Source organism: Thunnus maccoyii, chromosome 18 (genome assembly GCF_910596095.1).
Source record: "Thunnus maccoyii chromosome 18, fThuMac1.1, whole genome shotgun sequence".
Taxonomy (NCBI): domain Eukaryota; kingdom Metazoa; phylum Chordata; class Actinopteri; order Scombriformes; family Scombridae; genus Thunnus; species Thunnus maccoyii.
Genome location: NC_056550.1, coordinates 6,974,707 through 6,992,714, shown reverse-complemented (window position 1 = coordinate 6,992,714; position 18,008 = coordinate 6,974,707). Strand labels below are relative to the sequence as shown.

The following is an 18,008-nucleotide window of genomic DNA, read 5'->3' as shown; positions in this document are numbered from 1 at the left end:
TTGTTTACCTTTATTTTACTGTCACTATATCTCCATTGTGAACACTGACTACACTCTAAATCCTGTCACGACAGATAGCTCCTGAAGAACAGCGTGAACACTTATTAGTTAGGATGGTAAATGTATTTATGTGTGAGATGTGATTGCAGTTTGCACTTTGAAGGTTCATCCAAGCTTCTTTGTGACACATGCCTCGGTGTTTCCTCCTCCTCTCTTGTCTTTTTCGCGCCATCACTGCTTACAAGCCCCACCCTTATATTGAAGTCACGCCTTCTTGGAGCCGCTTTGACCAATAACAACAGGTCCCTTTTCCTTTCAGCCAATCAGAGGACAGGAGAGGGCGGTGCTAGGAGCGACTCGCGGGAAAGAGACGGAAAGGAGTTCAGTTTTTGCCGCGAAAGGAAACCTTGAGCAGCTTTGTCTCTGGCAGTTGATACCTATCGCGTGTTTCCTTTAATCAAGAAAAACTAGTATCCGACCCGAGTTTTATTTGTGCCGTTTTGTTCACCGACGTCCTTCAGCATGTCTGGCTTTGACGACCCGGGAGTGTATTACAGCGACAGCTTCGGAGGAGGAGAGGGACACGGCGTGGATGAAGGCGGACAGAAGCGGGTCCAGATCAAGAAACGGTTCCGTGAATTCCTCCGGCAGTTCAGAGAGGGGACCGACCGCACCGGCTTCACATACAAATACAGGTGACATTACCGGCTGCACGTGTAAACAAACGATAAAGGGACATCATAATGAGGGACTGTACGAAAGTTATCGGGGTGAGCAGGTGAGGGGGGGGGGATCTCATTAGCTAAAACAAAAAAAAGATGGATAACATTTACATAACCTGTGGATCATATATCCAGTGGGTGAACCAACACCTGTTTTACACATAAAGCTCAGTTAACTTGTGATGAGCAGTACTGTGTAGCATTATAATGTCTTCTGTAGCTCTGGAGGAAACTATCAAAGTCTGAATATAACCCTGATGATGTCATCGAGGTCATCTAAGTTTGGGTTTGAGACTTGAGAAGTTTTAACAGAACTACTGCAAGTGTGGAGCTTGAAAGAAGTGGGCATGAAGGAGGCTCTGAGGAGAAACTGCTTTGAGTTGCATTATGGGAAATGTAGGATCCAGCTGGCAGGAGCTAAATTCACACTAGAGACTACATGTTATAGGATATTTTTGCCTCTGCTGCTAAAAACAGCCAGCAATCTGGTTTTTACAGCTGGCATTCAGATGCTCTGAGTAGTAAATAGCAAATTCCATGTCATCAGGCAATTTGGTCTAATTTACATTTGTATGGTGGCTTGTTTTTACAAGCTTGGAAAATGTGACTCTCCCTTTTAAAAAGCATGCAGTGGGACTACTCAGATCTTTGTCAAACAGTCTATTAGCATAAAATAGATTATTGTGAAGTGACATGCATGTTTTTGTTTTTACAGAGATGAGCTGAAGAGACACTACACCCTGGGGGATTACTGGGTAGAGGTGGAGATGGAGGACCTCGCCAGCTTTGACGAGGATCTGTCGGACTGTCTTTACAAGCTGCCTACGGAGAACCTGCCGCTGGTAGGTCATCAGTACACTGAAGACTAACCCCCTTCTTTAAGTCTCTCTGTGTCCAGTTTATCACGATTATTCTCATCTTCACACTTTGGTCTCATTTCCAGCTGGAGGAAGCTGCAAAGGAAGTAGCCGATGAGGTGACCCGCCCCCGGCCTGTCGGGGAGGAGACGGTGCAGGACATCCAGGTCATGCTGAAGAGTGACGCGCATCAGGCTTCCATTCGCAACCTCAAGGTAAAACATACCTACACACCTCTTTGTGTCTCACATTGTCATAGTTACCGCTGACAATTTGATCACATTTTTGTCATTTCTCTCCCTTATAGTCCGAGCAGGTGTCCCGTCTGGTAAAGGTACACGGCATCATCATCTCAGCCACGGCGGTGAAGGCGAAGGCTACCAAGGTGTGTCTGCAGTGTCGCGGCTGTCGCTCAGTCATCAACAACATCCCTCTGCCTCCGGGCCTGCAGGGTTACGCTCTGCCACGCAAGTGCAACACGTGAGTATGACCATCAGGAGCAGTGACACAATAGGAATGACTGTAGATAGTATATAAAAATTACAGCTTCAACTTGACCTCCTCACACAGACGATTGGAAAGCTGAGGGATGCAGATGTTATCGGTTTTTATTACATCCACATATGTTCTGTTTTCTCAGTGAGAATCCTGGAAGGGTGAAGTGTCCCGTGGACCCCTACTTCATCGTCCCAGACCGCTGTACTTGCGTTGACTTCCAGACGCTCCGCCTGCAGGAGTCTCCAGATGCTGTGCCACATGGAGAAATGCCCCGTCACCTACAGCTCTACTGTGACAGGTGAGGAACAGAACCTGAAGAAACATTATATTTCATCTCTGTATTGCAGAGTTTTCTCACGTTTTCTGTTCGGCAAACTTTATTTCAGCTCTTCATTACAACAGTACTTGCACCATACTGCTGCTGCTGTGCTTCTACATTATGAGAAATGTGAGGGACTGCTAACTCGGCGTTTCTCCTCCTCTCAGGTATCTGTGTGACCGTGTGGTCCCAGGAAACAGAGTGACCATCATGGGAATCTACTCCATCAAGAAGATGGCCGCTACAAAGACCAAAGGCAGAGAGAAGAGCGCTGGTGTGGGCATCCGTTCATCCTACCTGCGAGTGGTCGGCATCCAGATCGACACAGAAGGAGCAGGTGAAGATGAATTTCTGCACTGAGACCCTCATGTGTTGATAAATGTGATTCTAGCATGTAGTAGGAGAATCAGAGGCCTTGGTGAGATGCTCATGTTTTCTTTGTCTCTTCCAGGTCGTGGTACTACTGGATCTGTCTCTCCACAGGAAGAGGAGGAACTGAGAGCTCTGGCTGCTTCTCCTAACATCTACGCCTCTCTGGCACGCTCCGTAGCTCCCTCCATCTACGGCAGTGACGATCTGAAAAAGGCCATCACCTGTCTGCTGTTCGGAGGTTCAAGGAAGAGGTGAGGCTGCCGGATGTAGATGGAAAAATCAGTACTCCAATCCATCAGTAAGGTTTACTGTAAATCTTCTCCCCTGCATGTTAAGTAATGCTGTTTATTTCCTGTCCTCCAGGCTGCCGGATGGTCTCACTCGCAGGGGAGACATCAACCTGCTAATGCTGGGAGATCCTGGTACAGCCAAGTCTCAGCTGCTTAAGTTTGTGGAGAGGTGCTCACCTATTGGGGTAATTATCAGTTCTCCTGAGCTTTATGTAACAGAAAAAAATGAGAGCTGCAATAACGATTATTTTCATTATCGATTCATCTGATTATTGAGATTATTTTCTTTATTTGACCGATTAATCATTTGGTCAATGAAAAATCAGAAAATGGTAAACACCCAATATCCTAGAGCACAAGATTATGTCATCTGATGTCTTATTTTGTCCAACCAACAGTCCAAAACCCCCAAATATTAAACTTACTTGGTCATAAATTTATAATAATTAATTATTTTTTAATTTTTAATTTATGAGCCTTGAAGCAGTGATTCTTTTAGGCATTTTTGCTTGAAAACCTTTGCTTGATTAGTTAATTATCAAAGTGGATGCAGAATAATTTTCTGCAGATCGACTAATCAATTAATTGACTAATAGTTGCAGCTCTAGAAAAAATCATAATTAGTTCCCTTTTTTATTCCGAGTCATATCTGGACTGGACCTCATCATTAATGGTGTGATGTTTGTGCCGTCAGGTTTATACCTCAGGAAAGGGAAGCAGTGCTGCTGGTCTGACTGCTTCTGTGTTGAGGGACCCGAACACTCGTGGATTCATCATGGAGGGAGGAGCCATGGTGCTGGCTGACGGCGGAGTTGTATGCATCGATGAGTTTGACAAGGTAAGAAGAGTTTGAGTAGCAGGAGTTGTGTATTTAACTTCATAGCTGCTCTGAGACTAAAAACAAAACTGTACTTGTGTTCTTCAGATGAGAGAAGATGACAGAGTGGCCATCCATGAAGCCATGGAGCAACAGACTATCTCCATCGCCAAGGTAAGAACTGTTTATGTGGATTAAAAAGCCTGGTGTCTTTACTTTACTGACTTGGTTCACTAACATGTTGACTCTTCCAGGCTGGCATCACCACCACTCTGAACTCTCGCTGCTCAGTGCTGGCTGCAGCCAACTCCGTGTTCGGCCGCTGGGATGACACAAAGGGAGAGGACAACATCGACTTTATGCCCACCATCTTGTCCCGTTTTGACATGATCTTCATCATCAAAGACCAGCATGACCAGCAGAGAGACATGGTAAGGAGGCTCATGTGTGACCGATGCTTTTTGACTGGAAGTTTACTGCTTTGAATCTCCAAAAGCAACACGAACATTTAATATTGAAATGTAATGTTTATACTTCTCTGCTTGTAGACACTGGCTCGTCACGTGATGAATGTTCACCTGAGTGCTCAGACACAGACGGAGGGTGTTGAAGGCGAGATTCCACTGGCCACCTTTAAGAAATACATTGCCTATGCCAGAACGTGAGTCTGATTTTTCTTTTAACGACACAAAAGCTGAATCAGTCTTCATCTGAGCGATTGTGTCTGCTTCCCTCATGAAGTTCATCTCTGAATGTTTGCTTACAGTAAATGTGGCCCTCGGCTGTCTGCTGCAGCTGCGGAGAAGCTGAAAAACAGATACGTGGTGATGAGAAGCGGCGCAAGAGAGCATGAAAGAGAGACCGACAAAAGACCCTCCATCCCCATCACCGTCAGGTATTTTAATATGTCGTCTTTTCATCTTTTACATCTTACACATCAGTGATGAACATGTATGTTTTACTCCGCTTTCGATGCTCTCCAGTAATCATTAATGCTTCTGCTTTTTCAGGCAGCTGGAGGCTGTTGTGCGGATCTCAGAGTCTCTGGCCAAGATGAAGCTGCAGGCCGTGGCTGGAGAAGAAGAGATTGACGAGGCCCTCAGACTCTTCCAGGTTTCCACACTGGACGCTGCTCTGTCCGGCGGCCTGTCAGGTGTGTGTTTATTACATGAACATATAAACATCTGTGGTATTTGACTTTCAGCATTGTAAAGTAAAACTACATACATGACCTGTAGCAGCTGAACAGAACAGTTAGCTAAAGGTTCTGGTTAAATTGTTAAAAGTAATGAATAAACAGCTAATAGTTATAAATCATAAACCGTTCAAATGGTTAGAGTGACCGTGTATTGCTTTTTTTTGCAGGAGTGGAGGGCTTCACTACTCAGGAGGATCAGGAAATGATCTCACGCATTGAGAAGCAGCTGAAGAGACGCTTTGCTATCGGCTCACAGGTGTCCGAGCACAGCATCGTCCAAGACTTCACCAAACAGGTCAGTCTGAGAAAATCATAAGAGAGGACAACGACACATAAAGTACATTAAAACACTCACACACAGCTTTAGGCTATCTGGATTTCTTCTGAAAGAGAAAATAACGGGTAGATATGGAACCAAATAGCTTCCTGGACTTGAGTCTCTGTCAGCTCTCCTGTGTTCCATGAATATGGGAAGTAACTGTTTCCAAAAAGACAAAAGAATACATGTTTCAGTCCAGTAATTGAGTCTCTTGTTTGATTTAAAAAGCAATTCAACAACTTAATGATCATTTAGTTCTGAGTCCGGTGAATAATCTCCTCTGTTCACCTCTCTGCAGAAGTATCCAGAGCACGCCATCTTCAAAGTCCTCCACCTGATGTTGAGGAGGGGAGAGCTTCAACACCGCATGCAGAGAAAAGTGCTCTACAGAGTCAAGTAGAGCAGACCGAGCTCTAACACATATCCATATTGTTCTTGATGTAAATAGTTTTTTCCTATTCGTGCTCTTCTGTATTTGCAAGTAGACGTCTTAATCTCTTCTGAAACCTGTTTGAAACTGTCGGATCTGGATTCATTGCAGCAACTGTCTGATTACATGGATCAGGATGTAAACTTGAAAACATGTTTAGGGTGTCACTGTTCAGCTGGTAATGATGCTTTGTATCAACACAGAGGTGATGTCAAGTGTCTGCATGCTCTGTAAAGAATTAAAGTATTTGAAATCACACTGAGACTTGAAGTTTTTAGCCATGCTTTAACGATCCCCTGACTTCACCTTCAGCACCACCAGCAGGTTTCCATTCATGGTTTTGAGTGAATAATGATGATGACTACTGGATGGATATCCATGAAATTAAGTTTATTAACAAATCATTGAAAAAACTTACAATTACATCATCCTCAGCTTGTTTATTACTAATTAGTAAAATGTTGGCATGTCAAGTCAGTTTTATTTATATAGCCCAATATCACAGTTTAGCCTCAAGAGGCTTTACAATATCAACAACATAGACCCTGAAATTGGATAAGTAGAAACAGAACAGATGGAAGAGCAACAGAAGAGGGATCTTTCTCTCTCTCAGGATGGACAGAATGCAGTAGATGCTGTTTGTACAGAACAGATGCAAATGGCAAAATGAAAATGAGAATCGGGATGACAAAATTAAAGATTGATAACATATGAAGAATATAATCATGATGACGTGCTCTGAACATTGTTAGCATGCCGACATCTGCTTGACGCACCGCTGCGCTAAAGTACAGCCATGGAGAGCTCGGCTGTAGACTTGTTCAAATTCAAATTTTATCAGACACTAAAATCAAAAAAGATGAGTTATGAAGACAATGTTAATGTAAGATTGATAAAATATATACAAATTACATTTGACAAGTACATTACATTTGAGTAAATCACTGTTTCAGCTGTGATTCTCTAGTTAATGGATGAGACAAATTTCAGTCTTCATTTGTTGCGTTATGTAATGTGAATAAAGTGCTGTATGTGCATATCAACTGCAAGTGCTGGCAAAGACTACACGGCGTAGATTCCCACTCCAATAGTGGCCAGTGCGACGCACAATCCCACAGTGAACTGCATGATGGGTGAAGAAGGGAAGTTGACGATGTTGTTCTTTGATTGGTCCACCGTCTCTGTTGTGACACTCAGCATTTTCTGTAAGTCATCAAAAACCTGGGGCAGGGGGGCAAGGCAGAAAAATAGTCAGCAAGTTCTTTAACATGCTTGCTCTGCATGTTTCTGCTCAGATCAGGTTCCTCTTTTCAATAGTTTCACTTTTGTTGCCAAAAGTGACTCCACATTGTTCATCTCTGAAGTTAATTCAGACTTTACATCTGCTCTTTAATTTCTCAATTTCTCACCCTGGATGTAAAGCTGAGCAATACATCAACATAATATCAATATCATGATATGAGAGTAGATATCGTTTTAGATTTTGGATATCATGACATGGCATAATTGTTCTTTTCCTGGTTTTAAAGGCTGCATTACAGTAAAGTGATGTCATTTTCTGAACTTAACAGACTGTTCTAGCTGTTCTATTATTCATCTTTACTCACTTACTCATTATATACACATTACTGATGACTACTCATTGTGTAAACATTTTGTGAAAGTACCAATAGTCATCCCTACAATATTGTTGCAATATTGATATCGAGGTATTTGGTCAATATTTGATTTTGTGCAGCCCTACCTGGATGTTGAACTCAAAGGAAGCAACCGCCTCCTCCAGCAACTTCGCCTTCTCCTCCTCCGTCAGCTCGATGCTGTTCATGCGGCTCCTGTACAGCTGCTTGAAGCGGTTGGGGCTGGTCACGCCAGGGAAGGAGAAAAACGAAAGCCCCTCTTTGCTGCTCAGGCCGAGAGATTTCTGGGTAATTTTCCCCAGCACTTGTCCTCCTGACAGATCGCCAAGATAGCGAGTGTAGGCGTGGGCCACCAAAAGCCCCGGGTTCTCCCTACCAACCTGTAAAAGAGTGCATTTACATTAATAAATCATTTCACAACAGTCCCACCCTGAATATTGAGTGAATGTCTTCTCTTGCGCTCACCTGTCGTAGTCTCTGTTCATATCTCTGTGTGGCTGCGGGAACAATCACCCTCTTTCTCCACTCTGAGCCGAAAAAATACTCCAGGTCTCTTTCCAGAGATTCCACACGGGCGAGTTCCTGGGGGAAGTATATCGGGGCAACAGCTGGATGGGAAGAGTTTCTGTCCAGCTCCTCCTCTAGTGCCTTGTAGATCTCGTACAGGGAACACAGCAGGACCTGACAGAAGCATAAACTGGATTATTCACTGCTCAGGACTTTCTTTATGACCACAAATGTGTTAAAGTCAAGCCAGATAGTGAACAGAGCTTACCTTGTACTGCAGCAGGGTGACCTCTCCCTTCTGATAACTCAACATGAGCTCTGTGTTTTCAGCTCTGATGTGGGTGTCCTTAGTGGCTGCTTTAATCTGCTCTGATAAATCACTGATTCAACACAGAAAAGACACAATTATTAAGACGGAACTTTCAAAGTGTAAAATCATATCCAGGTAAGCAGATGTGTGTTTTAAAAACTCAGAGGAAACATACCTGCCCGGTTCCTCTGTGTCATATTTCCTTGCGCTCTTCATGGTCTCCATCTCTGCAGACTGTATGAAATGGTTGATTTGGTTTAATAAAACACATTTGATATGAATAACAACACATGTAACGATGTATATAACGCGTTTATATTTACCTGTGATGAATCGAAGTCTTCTCACGGTTACGCTGTTTGGAATATGTTCGCTTGACAGTTGTCACTTCCTCTGAGTTGAGAGTCCAGTGTGGCCTCTAAGCTCCGTCCTGCCTCTTTTATACATGCATGATGTGCTGTAGCTGCTGAGTCAAAAGGGAAGTGTGACTGCTGACTCACATTACTCAGACTGTTGTGGCTTAACATGACAGAGCAAATGTGTGAATGAGTTGCAGAAAACATGATAAGGCAGAAATCAAAAGCTCAGTTAAAGACAGGTTTTCTGGTAAAAGAATCCTCAGGGGTAAGAGCTGTTCTTCACTACAATTTTGAACTACTTGTACTTTGCTTAAGTATTTTCATTTTATACGACTTTATGCTTCAACCTGACTTCTTTTCAGAGGGAAATTTGTACTACATCTATGTGACAGTTAATAGTTACTTTACAGATTAACAGTTTAATCGCACAATATGATGAGCTTATAAAATACGATGCAGTTCTCTACCATTAAACTAACTAGTAGTATATTGTATTAATCTGTAGTAATATCCAATAATATAATATAATATACTACAATAATAAAAAACCCTGAAAGGAACCGTTCAGCATACTTTAAAGTACATTTTGCTTTTATTAAAGTAACATTTTGAATTCAGGACTTTTACTCACAATGGACTATTTTTAGACTGTGGTATTTCTGCTTTTACTTAAATAAAGGAACTAAATACTGTTTCCACCACTGATAACACTTGTGGCACAGAGATACACCAAATACGTCATTTTGTTTCACAGTGATCACAGATGAAATAGTCAAACAATGTCAGTATGTAAAATACCCCAAATATTCAGCCCTCTTGACCATTTGTAGACATACTTTATTAGTACAAGTATGTCTGCAGGCATACTACTGAATGTGAAGGGCTTGTGCTGTAGGCGGAGACCACTTAATGGGAGGTTGTATTTGTAAGTAAATATTTATTCCTGTCTCACCTGGAAAAAAGTTTAACAAAAACTACAAGAACCGTTGAATGATCTTCCAGGTGCGGCTACTTTCTTCAAGGTCACAAACATCATCTACATGAGGGTGAGTAAAGGTCTTTATCAGCAAGAATATCATTTGTTTGAATGGTTGAAGTAAAGATAAGTTTAAATGATGTTATGAGCATACAGGCTACTCTGAGTAACAGGTCTGTCATATGTCATTAACTATCTGCAACGATGAAGACAATGCAGAAAGGTTAGTTTGGACTTTTTAAAAGTAAAACATAAAGTAAATATAAATGATGTAATGAGAAACTATTACACTAAGTATTAGTTCACTTTGTATAGCACTTTTCATACAGTGGTTTTAACTCAAGGTGCTGTACACATAAGACAAACATTAAACATAAGAAAGAAAAACATTAAATATGTTAACAATAAAAAAAGATCAATATACATTAAAAATAGTTAGTTACATAGTAACATACATTCACCATGAAAGTGGCAAACTACAAATACTGAAAGTGTAAATGGCAGTTAAAATGGAAGTACTGAGTACTGCACTGAGTGTTTCAGTGTACGTGCCGAGTGAAACTGATGAATCTGTTTAGATTAAAGAAGGAAGTTGAAGATTCAGTTAAAGTTCAAGCACTGTTGAAATAAGTGTGAGTGATAAATTCAGTTGCATTGAAGTCAAAGTCCTAAAAGAAATGTGTGCATTTGTTCAAGTGTATAAACTGAAAGATGGTGTCAGTTAAAGCGTATATTTTTTAAACTCAGAGAGAAAGAGAGTAAAGCTATATAGTTATGGCCAGGAAGATAGTCCGCTGAAGTGAAATACAATGTCATTGGTGGAGGAAGTACTCAGATCCTTTATTCCAGTAAAAGTACCAATGCAACAATTTAAAAAATCTGCCATCACAAGTAAAAGTCCTACATTTAAAATGCAACATAAGAAAAATTAAAATGTGTTTTTCTTCTTGTTCCTCCAGTTGAATGTCTGAGTTTCACTATGCAAAGTCATCTTTGAGTGAGTGTGTTTATATCTAGAGGGCTGTTTTCACATTCATGGAGGAAAACAGAAAGTTTATCTAAGTTCACCTTAAATCTGAATGATTTGTGACATCACAACTAATTTGGAGCCAATCATGGTTAAATATGCATTTTTTAAGCCTCCAGCTCACATATAATGAAAATGCGCTTTCTAATGAAGCATCTTGTTCAGAAGTTAAACTTTTAAAATGAAAAAAATATTTGCATATTCATGGATGGATTTTTATGTCTTCAAACTTTCCCGGAGGGATCTTTAAGTTCATGCAATATATGACACACACACACATCCCCCACAGGAAATTGGACAGATAATATAGGGCATCTTTTATGCAGTAGGCCTACACTCTCCTATTCTATTCTACTCTATTCTTTTCTATGCTGTTTTCTAATCACGCCCCCTTTATGCAAGCAGCGCTCCATTGGTTTTTTGTCATCCTGAGGGGAAGTGGGTTGAGCTAGTGGATTTTCAGAGGGGAGTTCACATACACTCATGTAAGGCGTTTTAAAAATGCAAGATAGTAAACATGTAGCTGTGTCGTCGGGTTTGCTACATGCTGAACCACAGATGTCGCGCGCGAGGGATCGACTCATATAAAAGGTAACGCAGGTGTCCACGTTTACATGTTGGCGACCTCACATCTGCTTCAGCGGGCTATGGCAGCCGCCGCATCCTCAACACAGTGACATAACATCGGCTGGAGAGTTCGTGGAGAGCCGGGGGATTCCTATCAAGAGCCTGCTGCGCTTTCTTCGCATGTTTACACCTATTTGGAGTCGCTACTTTATCTCATGAGCTACCTATGTAGTTTGGTGTCATCATACTTTAATGTTGAATTTGTATATATATGCTCCAGAGTGCAGGATGTAAGGAAAGTTGCCTGTAATGGCCCAAATACCCATGCAGGCTTCCTTTAAACCCATTTGATAGCAAGCTTGGCATAGTTTTTGCATGAAAAAAACATGTAAAGCTCCTTTCTGTATGTCTTAGCAGGAGATTATATGGTTCTACATTGTTCTATTTTTTTTATTATTAAACCTTTATTTAACCAGGTGGGTCTCATTGAGATTATAAGGGGGAGCCCTGGCAAAAATAGCAGCAATATAGTCTTTCAAACAACATGTAAGCAAACATTATAATCACATAAAACAAACATACAGAATCCTAAAAAAGACAGACAGGAGGAAACAGATCCAGCTAAGGAAGCAATTACAAATTCCACCTGAGTTTGCCTCCAAACCGTTCACTGCATTTTAAAATGCCGTGATTGGGATCAGCTCATGTAGCTGCAAATCTGTCAGCAAGGTGTTCCAGGCTGCAAGGGCAGAGAACATAAAGGGCTGTTTGCCAAATTCAGTGCACGTGTTGCATATAAATGTTCAGTGAATTATATTTGTTGCACTATTTTATTGTTATTATTGATTTATTGTGTGATTTTATCCTGTCATTATTTAGACACTTGCACTGCGCTGTCTCTCGTCCAGCAGGTTATGGATTCGAGCCTTCCTTGTTTGATCCTCTTCATCCTGATTGGCCTTGTTAAATGCTCTGTTGATGACCACCATCACAACAGCACCCATCACTATGATTACTGTGTGCTTGGAGCTGGGCCTGCAGGACTGCAGATGGGACACTTCCTTTCCAAGGCTAAAAGAGACTACATCATCCTGGAGAGGAACTCAGGACCGGGCAGCTTCTTTAACAAGTAAGTTGTCAAAGCTTCTCATATGGTGGGCAGTGGAGCTTGAACCATAACGGGGAAATGGAAATGCAGCACAAGAAAATTGTACTCGACTATCCTCCTGCCCTGAATCACATTTGACACATGCCTTCTCTGTTCTGTGTGGAGATATCCCAGGCACAGGAAGCTCATTAGCATTAACAAGATCCACACAGGAAGGCAGAACCGAGAGTTCAACTTGCGCCACGATTGGAACTCGCTGCTGAGTGATAAACCCGACCTCCTGTTCAAGCGAGTCAGCAGTGAGTTTTACCCACCAGCTGATGCCTTCCCAGTCTACCTGTCCATGTTTGTGAAGGAGCTCGGGCTGAGGGTCCGGTATGGTGTGGATGTTGGAAGGATCAGGGTAGTGCAGTCAGCCACCAGCAGGACTTACGTCTTGACTGATCAACATGCGACGGACTACAAATGCAGGTATTTTGCATTATACTCAACGTGAGATGAAAAATTCACATGTGAAAGACAACTTTGAAGGATTGTGGATCACATCATGTTGTGGTGGTGTCCTCTCTCCCTCAGCGTCCTTCTGGTAGCCACAGGTTTGTGGGTTCCTCAGGAGGTAGAGTTTGTTGGCTCTGACCTGGTTGAGGGCTATGAGTCCATCTCCACTAACCCTGAGGACTATAAGGATCAGGTTGTCCTTATTCTGGGCAAGGGGAACTCTGCTTTTGAAACAGCCCAGAGCATCCTGGGAAGAGCAAGTCATGTCCACATGGTCAGTCGAAGCCCTGTTCGACTGGCTTGGCAAACACATTATGTGGGAGATCTCAGGTAAAGCTAAGGATTTGATTACTTCTTTACTTATCTCTTCTGCCTCTATAATTTTGCTGTAATTCTACATCACTGGTTTCCAACCTCATTTTTCAGACGAACCCCAACGGCCCTATCAACACAATCCAGCATGTTCCACATGTTCATTTTAATTCATTTTAAACCGAATGTTGTATAACATTATTAACTTTATTAAAGTGGATTTTGTTGCAATCATTTTTCATGCAATTGACCTGTCAGTGTGCAGATTGGTTTAGTCAAGTTTGGATTCATACTTTTATTTTATTTTTTTCATTCACAACCATTTCTCTATTACTTTTAGCTATTAGCTTAACTATTTCATCTGTTTAGCTTTTATTTTAAGGTAGAACTTTTTATCCGTCACTTGTAACTCTTTTTAAGTGAGTTATCCATTATTTTTAGCTAACTGTTTAGACTCTTCAGCTCACTTGCTAACTAGCGTTAGTACACTCTCAGGTACAACATGTAGTGTTCAGGTGTTATAGCATACTAAATATGTGGATGTATTTTTAAAATCAAATCATAATTTCAAATTTCTCCATGTAGCTCCTGGCAACTGCAGAAGTACCCCTGGTTAGGAATGAACTGTTCTGCATTAATCCTTTGCATATATCAACCTCACCAACTGTTCTGTATTGGAGCTTTTCAGTATCATGAATGTAAATTGAACTATTGTTTTTGTTTTGTCAGAGCTGTGAATAATGAGCTGATAGACACGTACCAGCTGAAGTCCCTTGACGGGTTAGTGGAAGCTCACCTGGAGAAAATAGTTATCGCTCAACGCAAGGAGAAAGGCAGCAGGAGAAAAGGCAGAAAACAACAAAGCAAAGAGAAGAAGGGACAGTTGTATGTGACTTTAAATAAGTACATACAAAACCAGAAAGAAAAGAACGGCTCTGATGTGACAGCAGAAGAACTGCCGGGGTATCACATTGACAACTTCTCCATGCGAAAGCCCTACGACCGAGTAATTCGATGCCTTGGATTCCGATTCAACTTCAGCATATTTGACAGGTAGGTAGATTCATGTAACATGGTAATCTTACTATATTGTGTCAATATCCATGCATTAATGTACTGTTCTGTTAACGAACACACTCTCTTATATTGCTATGTTTTAAAAAGTGCTGTTTTTTTGACAATATTAAGTTGTTTTTTTCTTTAATCTTCCTAGCTCTGCCTGCCCACCGAACAGTGCGAATGCGAGAGGGAGGTTGCCAGCAGTGACACCCTGGTATGAAGGTCAAGACACCCCGGGTTTGTTTGTACTGGGAACTGCTGCCCACTCCAGAGACTATCGCTCATCTGCTGGCGGGTTCATCCATGGGTTCCGTTATACAGGTGAAAGTCCTACAGATATTTGTAATTTTGTGACATTTCGAGCATTTCAAGCTTTTTTTTTGTTTAAAAAAAGGCCCTGTCCTTCATTCGTGCACAGCACATCTTGGTCTATGTAGTCTGATTCCAACACAATGTGGTTATAGTACAAAAATGTGTCACAATTGGAATTTAGATCAATTGGGTACCCCGTTGTGCATTCAAATATGTCACTTCCTCTTTGCTGCATCAAATATGTGCCAGTTCTACCAAAAATCAATGTGATGTCTAATTGAACTGTTTGGATCTTCTGCCACAGTGCGAGCTGTACATCGTGTACTTGAACATCGTTACCATAGCAACCTGTGGCCATCTACAAAGCTGTTGACAACACAGCTGCAGTCCTGGATTCTGAAGCGGGTCGGCGAGGCCTCTGGGCCGTACCAAATGTTTGAGATCCTTGGGGACATTATACTGCTCCGAGGGTAAGCAGATATTATTTTGATGTTACAGGTAATAATAACATGGATGATATTCACAAAGATAATGTCAATTTGTTTGTAATTAGATGAATGTAACAACAGGTTATTCATCTTATAAATGTCCCTCCTCTGTACTCATTACATATTATGCTCCTCAAAGGAGTAAAATCACAAAATTATCTTATATGTATATTATTATATTATGCTGGAAATTACATCTTATCTACTAAGCTACAGTTACATCCTTTTCATGCTCATCATATCTTGGTCCTTTGTTCTGTTCTTGACTCAAAGCTCTCACTGTGAATACGTGGAAGAGTTTCCACTCCAGGCCTTGCCTCAGTTCTCCTCTCTCTCGGGCCATGAGGTGTCCAACCATGGACTGGTGATTCTGGTCATGCAGTACGGGAAGAAGAAGATTGACTATCTGGGTCGTGGCAGGGCAGTAACAGACTGGACCAAAGCTTGGAAATCCCACTTTCTCCACCCGGTTTTATACTACTATGATACACTTCCTACTGGTGAGTAGAATCCTGCTGCCATTAGAGGGTTAAAGTACGTTTTAGGAAAAGAGTCACAGCAGTTTTGATAGGTAATGAATTCTGTATTAAGGTTTACACAATCATTTTTTTCCCCAGAGGAAGAAATGAAGCACCGTCCCCATGGTTGGCCTTTACCGAGGCCCAAGGCAATTCATCACATGGTTGAGGACTTTCTTGCAGAATGGGAGAGTCCCATATCACACATCCAGCCACTGCGGCGCTTCCTGGAACACTGTGTCCAGACTGACCTCAGAGCCTTCTATGCAGGTAAAGCAGCATGTTGACAGCTGATCTGCTCCTAGCCCTATTAAATATGTTTATTGATTTAAACTGTACATGTAAGGCTCATCATTCTCAGTTTTTCACCAAAAAAGAAAAAAAAAGTATATATATTTTACAGTAAACAAGGTCGTCTTGCAATGAACACGGCTCAAAAAAGCTGTTATTGAAATGGGGACATTATACAGAAGAGCTGCAGATTATCCCTCATAATAATCAATAAAATAGTATTGCCCTACAAATACGATTTTAAAAATATTACTTTCACACAAATGTTTTGATTAATTATTTTTTAATCTATTTATTATGTTTTGTAATATTTAAAATAAACACATTTCTAATGAGTCCCCTTCACACAGCATATGGCAACAAATGGAGGACAGCGTGCCATGCTGATATATGGTTTAATTTCATATAAACATTTACAATCATGGCATGTCTGCAGTTCATCAGTACAGTAGTAGTGGACTGCCTGAGGTGTTGCAGTTGACTTTTTTTCCACTTTCCTTTAACCTGCAAGTTAACTTTAATAATGTGCGTGCGATTTTCTACCTGTTGTATAAAGTTGAGAATATTTATTGACTCGATCATGTGTTCAGGTGTCGGTGGAGAGAGTAATGACACTACAGATACAGAAAAAGACCCACTAGAATCATGCCACTCACTGAAAATACAACATGTAATGTAGCGATGATGCAGTCTAGTAAACTGTGGCTCCTGTCAGTAGAGAAACTGATGGAAACCAGACATTCACAATTGAGATTTTAAATAGTTTAACTGTCCTGCACATCCACACAGGTGCCCTTTATTCAGGCTGATTGCACCTCTGGAAATTATGCAAGGTCATCAAACTGCACATGCTTGTGGCAATAGTAAAGTTGTGCAACTAACTAGAAGAAGAGTCAGGGGCGTCTGTACTCCCACACAGTCCTGAGAAGAGGTCTGAATAGGCAAAATAAGTGAAAACACCGGTGGGGATGACCATGCATGTGTAAGACTTTTAAAAACAGACAGACAAACAGAAAAACGCAGCCAAAAGAAAAATGTGGACCAAGAAATTAAAGATACTGTCCGTTAGTTTGCTATCTGAGATATTCTTTAGTAGTAGTGTGGGAAGTTGCATCTTGAAGGTTAAATTCACACTGGATCACAATTGCAGAAAATCAAAAATGAAACTTTTAAGCATGTTGCATTTCTAAGCCACACCTCTAATTAATGACGTCACAGAAGGTGTTTATTTTTTTTCCTGTGACAGCTGGTGGTGACACCTGATGTGATGTCACTGGTTGTCGAGCAGACGGCGGTGCGACTCATTCCTGTGTTTTCTCCTGTCTTATAGAATCATGTTTCCGCTTCTCCCTTACCCACCGCAAGCCGCCGTTGTTTTGCCGCCAAGGATACTTGAAGCAGCAGGGTGTCGCTCACAGCAGTCAGCTGAGGCAGCACTTCTTCGGCACAGGACTGATGCCTACTGAGCAGGATGCGGACACATCAGGGGCTGACACCGCATTCTCTAACTACCTGGCACAAGCTGGAGCCTCCATGTCTTCAGGATTGAAACTTGACTTCTGATTGTTTTACCTAAGTGTGTTAAAGCTATGCCTATGGCACCATTTAGGTCCCTCTGACTTTCTACCTCCAGCACCCATATAATAATCCCCTCCATGAAACCAAATATTTTGACAGAACACCATCCTACAAATCAGTGGTTCCTGACCTTTTTGGCTTGTGCAACCCCTCGTCACCACTGTACTGTTTCAACCAAAGAGTGATTTTCCTTGCTTTAGTTTCATTACATTAATGGGTCCTAAAGAAGTAAAACTATCCTGCAGTTCACAAGAAAAAAAAGCGGATATGAGGAAAGTCTGAAAAAAAAAACTTTGTGTATAGTTTTCCTCTTCTGTTAATCATCTCACAGCGAATTATTGTGCGACCTCTTGGAGACCCAAACTGCTGCTTATCATTGGAGAGTCACTGAGTTCCTCGAAAGCTCCCTTTTTATTATTATTATTGTTCCTCACAGAATATTGATATACACTATAATGTGCCATTTCATATCACAAGAATCCAGATGTGTGTCTATGTATGTGAATCTATAAAGGTGGAGGGTGGGTGTTACAACATGATTATGCATTATACATTTTACATATTACCTGATTAAATTAAACACATTGAAGAGGAAATGCAGTCTGTTTTTACTCACACGAATATGTTTTGTGAAGGGAT

General features: G+C 41.4%; 3 protein-coding genes across 4 annotated transcripts; 2 read left to right on the top strand and 1 right to left on the bottom strand.

Annotated features, from left to right (window-relative positions):
- The first annotated feature begins 357 nt into the window (after positions 1-357).
- On the top strand, positions 358-6,078 carry mcm5 (minichromosome maintenance complex component 5). The gene is made up of 16 exons (XM_042392456.1): positions 358-695; positions 1,438-1,564; positions 1,666-1,794; positions 1,887-2,059; positions 2,220-2,375; positions 2,564-2,733; positions 2,848-3,019; positions 3,132-3,243; positions 3,753-3,896; positions 3,984-4,049; positions 4,130-4,306; positions 4,424-4,536; positions 4,642-4,770; positions 4,886-5,028; positions 5,241-5,368; positions 5,691-6,078. The coding sequence occupies exons 1-16, from the start codon at positions 523-525 to the stop codon at positions 5,790-5,792; spliced, it is 2,214 nt and encodes a 737-aa protein (XP_042248390.1). The 5' UTR covers positions 358-522; the 3' UTR covers positions 5,793-6,078.
- A 113-nt stretch (positions 6,079-6,191) lies between these two features.
- hmox1a (heme oxygenase 1a) lies at positions 6,192-8,910 on the bottom strand. The gene is made up of 6 exons (XM_042393022.1): positions 8,600-8,910; positions 8,452-8,510; positions 8,235-8,346; positions 7,925-8,140; positions 7,567-7,839; positions 6,192-7,043 (listed from the first exon to the last, which is right to left on the bottom strand). Exons 2-6 carry the CDS (start codon positions 8,499-8,501, stop codon positions 6,885-6,887), a joined length of 810 nt encoding a protein of 269 aa, XP_042248956.1. The 5' UTR covers positions 8,502-8,510; positions 8,600-8,910; the 3' UTR covers positions 6,192-6,884.
- A 2,167-nt stretch (positions 8,911-11,077) lies between these two features.
- foxred2 (FAD-dependent oxidoreductase domain containing 2) lies at positions 11,078-17,953 on the top strand. Of its 2 annotated transcripts, none has more exons than XM_042393019.1 (10): positions 11,078-11,229; positions 12,117-12,334; positions 12,479-12,784; positions 12,890-13,141; positions 13,853-14,176; positions 14,337-14,503; positions 14,799-14,964; positions 15,256-15,482; positions 15,600-15,770; positions 17,122-17,953. In XM_042393019.1, the coding sequence occupies exons 2-10, from the start codon at positions 12,120-12,122 to the stop codon at positions 17,352-17,354; spliced, it is 2,061 nt and encodes a 686-aa protein (XP_042248953.1). In that variant the 5' UTR covers positions 11,078-11,229; positions 12,117-12,119; the 3' UTR covers positions 17,355-17,953. The 2 variants fall into 2 exon arrangements, with proteins under 2 accessions (XP_042248953.1, XP_042248954.1); XM_042393020.1 differs by having other exon boundaries at positions 12,114-12,334.
- The last annotated feature ends 55 nt before the right edge of the window (positions 17,954-18,008 follow it).